This window comes from Homarus americanus, unplaced genomic scaffold, assembly GCF_018991925.1.
Source record: "Homarus americanus isolate GMGI-L3 unplaced genomic scaffold, GMGI_Hamer_2.0 scaffold367, whole genome shotgun sequence".
Classification (NCBI taxonomy): domain Eukaryota; kingdom Metazoa; phylum Arthropoda; class Malacostraca; order Decapoda; family Nephropidae; genus Homarus; species Homarus americanus.
The window spans coordinates 3,411,091-3,421,113 of NW_024743709.1; the positions used below are offsets into that span (position 1 = coordinate 3,411,091).

General features: G+C 46.4%; 1 protein-coding gene across 1 annotated transcript in view; it reads right to left on the reverse strand.

Moving 5' to 3' along the window:
* The window catches only part of LOC121877447 (CCN family member 1-like), a 51,580-nt gene extending 49,700 nt beyond the window's left edge, over positions 1-1,880 (reverse strand). Inside the window, exon 1 of the mRNA XM_042383211.1 lies at positions 1,853-1,880. Coding sequence (XP_042239145.1) covers positions 1,853-1,876 — 24 coding nt within the window. The 5' untranslated portion in view covers positions 1,877-1,880. The remainder of the gene's footprint in view (positions 1-1,852) is intronic.
* Positions 1,881-10,023: the final 8,143 nt, after the last annotated feature.

The window sequence follows — 10,023 nt, forward strand, 5'->3', positions numbered from 1 at the left end:
CATAATAGTGTAGTTAGCAGTTGTTGAAGCGTAGAGATACAATTAAACTACAATAGCCTTATAGTGTGTGTGTGTGTGTGTGTGTGTGTGTGTGTGTGTGTGTGTGTGTGTGTGTGTGTGTGTGTGTGTGCCTCACCGTCTTACTTAAATGTTATAATTGCCACATCAAAGGTAAATAAATTATGTAGAAATATGAAAATAAGGTTTATGGTGTAAAACAGATGTGTAAATCTGCATAAATAAATGTTTTTACTGGTTAGGTTAGGTTAGAGAGAGAGAGAGAGAGAGAGAGAGAGAGAGAGATTCTAACATTATCACTACCTTCATTCCCCTGATCCACCTATCCACCACCTTTCACCATCCCTTCACCTAACTATTCATCCACTCTCACCTGCCTGCCTGCCTCTCTCTCTTCTCTCCATCTCCACACATCATCCAGCTCTCTCTCCAGCTTCCCCACATTTGCAATACAGTTCGCCTCAAGCCTAGAGTCAACCAAGAACCTTTTGATGGTGAAACTCAGTCAGGCACGAGTTTTTTTTTTTCGTGTTGTTGTTGTCTGTCTCTCTCTGGTTCTCGGATTCATGGCGACTTAGCCTGCGGATTCTCCCTCCTCTACACGAACGCGGTTGAAGAGCTACGTAATACCTTTCTCAGTTCATTTCTACTGACTGGGGTGACTATATGACTTGACTGAGTGTTGGATTAATTTAAAGTTAATCTCCCTGTTGGTGGTAGATTTAGGTCGTCCTGATGTTAAATTGCAATGAGTTAAATATGTTACAAGAGGAAGAGTTCTATTTACGATAATCTAGCTGGTGCGCGCCAAGACACGTTATATTTTACCGGATTTTTAAACCAAGGCGCTTATTGGAAAATATGTCACAGCGAGATTTATTACGGTAATAAATGATACAATAGATATATATAGATAAAGATGAAGGGTTATGGGGGGTTTTAGTCATTCATAAACCAAGACGAACACAAGAATATATGTCACGGTCGGGTATATCTACAAGAAATATAAAGACAGATACTTTATAGGTTTTTAAACAACTCAAACCCTGGAAAATATATCACAGTGGGATATAAAATACAGGAGGTAGATGGGCGGATATTTTAGAGAACACTTGTAAACAAAGACGACCCCCCTGGAAAATACGTCACGGTAAACTTTAATCATAGCGTCAAAGATCCAGAATTTGTAAAGCATCCAGGACCTCCTTTATACCCTGAACAAACACTTTGTCTGCCAGGCGTGTTGCGCCTGGCGACCGGTGAAAGGCAGCAATCATTGGATGTTACCGTGTGGGGAGACCAGTGGGTGGGGACCTCCAGGTAGTTTCAGGTATACCATTTGTCTAATGACTTACCTGGGAGAGATAGCCAGGTGAGGGAGGAGGGTTAGGTGGAGAGGGGAAAGAGGGTGAGGTGAGGGAGAGGAGGGTCCACACACACACACACACACACACACACAGGTAAACGTCAAGAATAATGATAATGATGAATGACCTGGAGACGTGGATGATGACAATAATGGTCCAGGAAAACAGATATAAACTGAAGTCAGAAGCGGGTAATGATGACGGGTGACGAGGTGGCGGTGATGGATGAGGTGGATGATGGGTGGTGGCGGTGATGGATGAGGTGGATGATGGGTGGTGGTGGTGATGGATGAGGTGGATGATGGGTGGTGGTGGTGATGGATGAGGTGGATGATGGGTGGTGGTGGTGATGGATGAGGTGGATGATGTATGAGGGTGGGTGATGGGTGAGGTGGATGATGGTGGGTGGATGATGAGGGTAGATGATGGTGGATATGAGAGTGGGTGGTGGATGAGACATAACTTACCTTGGCAGTAGTACGGAGTATCATTACATGATCTGTAAGAAGAGGAAAAAAGAATATTTGTATTATTACTATTAATTTATCCATTATTCACAGCTTAGACAGACAGACAGACAGACAGACAGACAGACAGACAGACAGATAGATAGATAGATAGATAGATAGATAGATAGAGATAGACAGATAGACAGGCACTAACATATTATACATAGACAGACAGACAAACAGACAGACATACAGATAGATAGACAGATAGATAGATAGATAGATAGATAGACAGATAGACAGGCACTAACATATTATACATAGACAGACAGACAGACAGACAGACAGACAGACAGATAGATAGATAGAGAGCTAAGATAGATAGATGGTAATTACATAACCTTTATTATTTTTATATTCTTTATTTATCCCTTCGTGTGTTATTCCATCATCATCATCATCATCCATTATTGTCATCTTCCCGTCAATGTTTACCAATCTTTTACAAGACTTTGTTAGTCGGGTCCTCACACAGAGTATGTTCCAAGTCATGTCCTTGTCGACTGTCTTTTGTTTTTAAGTCGAATGCTGTGGGAGGGGTTGGGAGGGGTTGAGGGGTGGGGGGTTGGGGGGTGGGAGGGGTGAGGGGTGAGGGGGGGGGTGTGGAGGGGGTTGGAGGGGTGGAGGTGGGAGGGTTGGGAGGGGTTGGGAGGGGGTTGAAGCATTTCGGTGGGATATATTGGGCATTGATGATGGAGAGACTGTATCGCTGAGAGAGAGAGAGAGAGAGAGAGAGAGAGAGAGAGAGAGAGAGAGAGAGAGAGAAATACACCATCACGACCTCAGGTAAATAATGAGTCAACACCGCCTCCCTACTACTACTACTCCTGTTCTCCCTCTCCATCTCCCTATCTCCCATTCCACCTCCATCACCCCTTCTATCTCTTCTCTTCCACCTCCATTTCTCTCCCATTCCACCTCCATCATCCTTTCCATCACCCTCCTCTTCTACCTCCAACCTCCGTCTCTCTCCCGTCCCACCCCTATCTCCTCTCATTCTACCTCCTCCTCCTACCCCTCTCTCTCCTCCTACTCCCGGGAAGAAGAAGAAGAAGAAGAAGAAGAAGAAGAAGAAGAAGAAGAAGAAGAAGAAGAGGAAGAGGAAGAAGAAGGATCAGTTCAGAGGGAAGGGAAAGGAGGAGGCTGTTTACAGTACACTTAAAGAACTGCAGGTTATTTGTAGAAGGTTGGGTGTGTGTGTGTGTCAGGGGGGCGTGTCCCTGTCGTCATGAGAGAGAGAGAGAGAGAGAGAGAGAGAGAGAGAGAGAGAGAGAGAGAGAGCTGTCAACCCTGACGTAGGTACTGTCGTCATCAGGGGACACGACATGTTAGGGAAGATGATGGGAAGACAGAGAGGAGGAGGAGGAGGGAGGAGAGAGGGAGGGGAGAATTAATAAAGAGATACAACAAGGGAAGGAAAGTGGAAGATATAATTGATTTTTTTTCCCACAATGAGGAATTCTGAAGTTTACACAAGATGAAGGGGGAGACTTAAGTGGCAATAATGTTTGATGGTACGAGAAAATCATTTAAGAAAAGAGGGAGAATTAGAAATGGTGATAAAGGAGAGGAGAAATGCGATAAAGACGTGAATAGAGCAATCAAGGAGAAGGAGGAGGAGGTATTCTTAAATAAATCAGACAATAGACGAGAGTATCTGTGAAGACGATACGAGACAAAGACTGAATAAATGATATGAGAGGAATAAAGGACTGCTAGGAAGGGAGATGTAAACAAAGAACAAATGAGCATCAACGTTATTATAAATGAAATAACCTTCTATGGTAGAGAACAAATGAACATCGATATTACTATAAACGAAACGACATTTTATTATGGATTTTAAGAACAAATTAGCATCGACATTATTATAAACAAAACAGCCTTCCAGGGTTTTAAGAGCAAATGAACATCGATATTATAAAATGAAATAACTTCCAATAAGGTTAGAGAACAAATGAGCATCGATATTATTCCAAACGAAACAACCTTTTATCGCGAGTTTTAAGAACAACTAAGCATCAAAGTTATTATAAATGAAACAATATTTTATCAAGTTCTTAAACAGGTTATTTAAGTAATGTATATAAAAAAGACCATTAAAGCTTTTAAATGTCTAAATGTCGCATAAAAGAGAAAAAAAGTAATATGTTATTGTTTATCAAGCTGATGTTTAGAGGTGTAGCAGCATCAACCAGCGTGGAAAGAAAGAAAGAAAGAAAGAAAGAAAGAAAGAAATATATTACACACACACACACACACATTCATACTACTACTACTTACTACACACACACACACACACCTTGCATCAAACGAGAGAGAGAGAGAGAGAGAGAGAGAGAGAGAGAGAGAGAGAGAGAGAGAGAGAGAGAGAGAAGCATTGATATATTGGGAAAAAGAGAAAGGGAAAGGAGAGGTGTTTGTGGGAGATAATGAGGGAGGGAAACTAGTGTTGGAGGTGGTGATGTTGAAGGTAGTGGTGTTGGAGGAGGTGGTGGTGGTGTTGGAGGAGTGGTGTTGGAGGAGGTGGTGGTGTTGGTAGTGGTGTTGGAGGTGGTGGTGTTGGAGGTAGTGGTGTTGGAGGTGGTGGTGGTGGTGCTGGGAGGTAGTGGTGTTGAGTGTGGTGGTGGTGTTGGAGGTGTGTGTTGGTGGTGGTGGTGGTGTTGGAGGTAGGTGGTGTTGGAGGTGGGTGGTGCTGGAGGTAGCGGTGTTGGAGGTGGTGGAGTGGAGGTGGCGGTGTTGGAGGTGGTGGTGGTGTTGAGGTAGTGGTGTTGGAGGTGGTGGTGGTGTTGAGGTGGGAGGTCCCGGGGTGGTGGAGGGTATAAGGCCTCGTCACAGACTTCAAGGAGCAGTAAAAATAATGAAACCTTCAAGATGGTCTGAGGTTACTACTGCTGCAGGCCGCCACCAATACCACCTCCCTCCTTCATCTTCCAACTCAAAGGAAAATGGTATAAATATTTTCTTCCCTCCTTTCTTCCTTGTTCCTTTCCTTCCTTCCTTTCCTTCTGCATTCAAATCTTCCTTCCTTTCTTCTTCTATCTACTTCCTCATTTTCTTCCTTTTTCCCTTTCCTTCTCTCCCTCCTTCTCCCCTCTCTTCATTCCTCTCACCACCATCACTATATTCACACACACACACACACACACACACACACACACACACACACACAAACTCAGCCCACTTGACAAATCCTCTCTGGGACACGGCGGCAAATGACGTCAAATCAAAGACAGAGGTAGAAAACCCCTCCCCCCCCACCCTCCTCCCCTCACCTCTCCCTCCCGTCACCCCTCACCCCTCCACCCCGTCACCCCCACCCTCCTCCCCCCTACCCCCCCCTCACAGGAAAAACTAATGGGCAATATCTGAAGTCAGTCGTCGTCCCAATGCAAATGCACCGAACACCAGCAGCAGGTTGACAGTGGTGAAGAAAGAAAGAAAAGAAAAAAGAAAAGAAAGAAAAGAAAGAAAGAAAGAAAGAAGAAGAAAAAATACAATATAAAAAATAAATAGAATAAAATAAATAAAATAAAATAAATAAATCAATAAAACAAAAAACAACAAATAGATAAAATAAAATAAAAATAAATAAAATAAAAACAAAATAAAATAAATAAATAAATAAAATAACTAAATAAATAAATAAAGTTAAACAAAGTAAAATAAGTAAATAAAATATTAAATAAAAACCACAGGTGATGATTAATGGTGAGTGAGTCTTTCATTATCACCTCAGCTTCAATGTGGAGTGAAAGAAATGAAAGAAGTGAAAGAAGAGGATTTATTATACCAACGACGCTCCTATTGTTGAGTTACTAATAGAGGTAGTCTTATGTCAAACAATAACAACAACAACAATAACAACAACAACAACAACAACAACAACAACAATAATAACATCATCACGAATAACAACAATAATAATAACATCAACAATAACATGAACAACGACAATAATAACATCAAAAACAATAACAACAAGACAAACAACAAAAACAGAAAACAACTAAAAGGGAGATAATAAAATAATAACAACAACACAAAGAATACAACAATACCACCACCACTCCACCACACCCTTGCCACCACCACCACACACCCTGCCACCACCACACACTCCCTGCCACCACCACTGCCTCCCTGCCACCACACTCCCACACACCCGCCACCACAACCTCCCCTGCCACCACCACCACCTCCTACCACACCCTCCCACCCCTTGCCACCACAACCTCCTGCCACCACCACTCCCACACCTTACCACCTCCCCTGCCACCACCACAACCTCCCCTGCCACCACCCCACCCCTACCCTGCCACCCCTGCCCACACCACAACCCCCCTGCCACCACCACTCCCACACACACCCTCCCCACCACCCTGCCACCCACACACCCCTGCCCCACACCCTTGCCACCACCACCCACCACCCACCACACACCCCTACCACCACCACCACACCACCACAACACTCCCTACCCACCACCTCCTGCCACTGCCACCCTGCCACCCCACACACACCCTGCACCACACACCACCACCACCACCACCACACACCTACCACCACACACCTACCACCACCACCCACACCCTGCCACCACAACACACCCCTACCACACCACCACACACCCCTACCACCACCACCACACACCCCTACCACCACACACCCCTACCACCACACACCCCACCACCACACTCCCCTACCACCACCACCACACACCCCTATCACCACACACCCCTACCACACACCCCTCTACCACACACCCCTACCACCAGCCACCACCACCACACTCCCCTCCCACCACCACCACCACATCCTACCACCACACACCCCTACCACCACCACCACCCTCCCCTACCACCACCACCACCTGCCATCACACACCCCACCTGCTCCACCACCACCACACTCCCCTACCACACCCCTACCAACCACCACCACCACTCTCTACTACCACCACACACCCCTTCCCATCACACCCCCCTACCAACCACCACACTCCCCTACCCACACCCCTACCACCAACCACCACCTACACTCACTACCACCACCACCCCTACCACAACCACCACCACCACACTACCACCACCACTCCCCTACCACACCAACCACCACCACCACACTCCCTACCACCACCACACACCCTACCAACCACCACCACCACACCCCTACCACCACCACCACCCTACTACCAACCATAGCACCACACACCCTACCACCCCTGCCAACCTCACTCCCTACCACCACCACCGCCACACACCCTACCACCACCACCACACACCTCCACCACCACCACACTCCCCTACCACCACCGCCACACACCCCTACCACCAACCACCACCACTCCTACCAACCACCACCACCACACACCCCTACCACCAACCACCACCAGACACAGAGGATGACACACTCTCTTAAACTGGCAGTAATCAACCCTCACTAGTATCACCTTATACATTATTCATTAACCAGCTAATGACCCTCTTTAACCCTACCTAACTTCACTTTAACCCCTACCACGTAAAACCAATCTTGGGGTGGGGAGAACAGAGGGAGGATAATTGACCCTAGTGTTGGGGATGGAGAGAGTGTTGGGGGGGACAGGATGGAGTATGGAGGAAGAGGAGGAAGGAGAGGAGGAGGAAGGAAGAAAGGTGAGAGAGGGGAGGTGATAGGGCAGGAGGAAAAGGAGAAGGGAGGGATGAGGAGAAGAGACGGGGAAGTGATAGAAGGGAGGGGAAGAGAAGGAGGGTGGAGGTAAGAGAATAACTTCTTGTCTTTCCTACCCTTTCCTACCTCCCCTACCCATCTTATTCCCCTTCCCCTCCCCTCCTCTCCTCCTCTCTCCCCACTCCCCTCCTCCTCCTCCTCCTCCCTTCATCTCCCTTCTTCCTCCTCCGCCCTCATTCCCTCCCCCTCTCCCTCCTTCCTCCTCCTCCTCCTGAACCTCCCACCACGACATGGTTACCGAGACGAGAGACGAGAAGACTTGATAGCATAGGACACGGAAGCCATTGGGTGAAGGAGACCCGAGATTCTCCCAAGACGACTGTGAATGTGAGAGAGAGAGAGAGAGAGAGGGAGAGAGAGAGAGAGAGGAGAGAGAGAGAGAGAGAGAGAGAGAGAGAGAGAGAGTCCTTTCCACCTTTGTCACTTCCTTCCTAATATACCACACACACACACACACACACACACACACACACACACACACGAACACACACACACACACACACACACACACACACACACACACCACACACACACACACACACACACACACGCCATATAAACGACACTTACAAAGCAGGTTGTCAGTGAGACCAATAAACATACACCATGGACAAGCGTTGATTAATAGATGTTTGTGTTAGGCCGCTTCCTACCTCTATCTCACTCCTACCTCTCACTTCTACCCTTCACCCATCCACCACCACAATGATTTCCAGTGGACGGGTCTGTGTGTGTGGGGGAGGGACCCATCCAGCTGTGTCTAATTTGAGGCCCATATACCACACACACACACACACACACACACACACACAAGGTAACCTAACCTAACCTATCCTGAGCAGAGATAAACGAAGGGTCCCTGACCTTAGTATTTGAGCCAGAATTACTGTACCTGCCGTATGTAAATTTTTGATTATGTGGAGACAAGAGTTGATAGATCCGTGGAGTGAGGTGAGGGTTGTGAGGTGAGGGAGGGGTTGAGGTGAGGGAGGGGTTGTGAGGTGAGGAGGGGTGGTGAGGGAGGTTGTGAGGTGAGGGTGGTGAGGTGAGGAGAGGTTGGAGGTGAGGGAGGTGTGAGATGACAGAGAGAGAGAGATCCTACAAATGACAAAAATATAGTCAGGATCGTATTTAACCCCTATCAGAATGTATAAGTAAAGAATAAAATATCAGAAACTCTATCCCCCAAAAAAAACAAAAACAAAGAGCATCACTTACGTATGACAACACAAGTTTACAATCCTCACTGATTTAAGGTCGTATTACAGCTGGTTGTTTTATATCTGTAACTAATTTATAAGTCAAGGTCACTTTTTTTATTTAGTTTGATATAATTAAACTCATGACGCCGCCGGAACGATAACATAAACTAAAGGAAAATACATAAACAAGGTCTTTCTGTCGCCCTCCATCACCACGTCACCTGCAGGCAAACTTTACAACAACAAGGCCACCTCCTCACACACACACACTTCACCAAGTTACACAACAAGGCGACACACCACGTAAAACAAACTGAGTTAACGATAATGATACTACCCCCTCCCCTACACTCTCCCTCCTTCAATCTTTCTTTTCATCCTTCCTTCCTCCTTCCTTCCTTTCCTTCCTTCCATCCTTCTCCTCATCCTCCATTCCCTTCCTTCCTCTCTCCTCCATCCTTCCCCCCCCCTTACAGTGGACGCGTGACAGGTAAACACAGTGGACAGGTGTTTTAGCTACACAGGTCCACTGATGGTATTTGTATTTTTCAACAATTTACGACAAAAAACAGAATTATAAAACCACTCAACAGAATACAAACAATATTGCCTCTCCGGTACAGTGCGGTAGGAAGGTTACAGTACAAATATTTTCACCACAGTTTATATATTTTTTTTAGGTATTTTTATAAAGGAATACAAAAAATATATACTTTACGGTACAGTTTCCTAGATACAGATAAATTCCTTATAATTGTAGTAGTGCATTTTGTATCTGTTACGACTAAGGGTTACAGAATTTATTATGTAACGGGAACAGTTGTGGTTCTGGTGGTAGACAGGCTGGTGGTGAGGTAGGGAGGGGGGGAGGAGGGAGGGAAGGTAGAGGTGAGGAGGAGGGGGAAGAGGGAAGGGAGGAAGGTAGAGGAGGTGAGGGGAGAGGGAGGAGGGGTAGAGGAGGAGGAGGGAGGAAGGAATGGGTAGAGGGTGGGGAGGAGGAGGGAGGGAGGGGAAGGGGTAGAGGGGAGGAGGAGGAGGAGGGAGGGCGGTGGGAGGGATAGGAGAAGGTAGAGGGCGGTCAGGAGCCGAGAAGGCACAAAGTGGCTAAACTCATCGGATCATCTCGTTTCTCCCTCTCCTTTCTTCTTCTTCCATTTTTCCTCCTCCTCCCTTCCTTCCTTTGGCTCTCCTCTT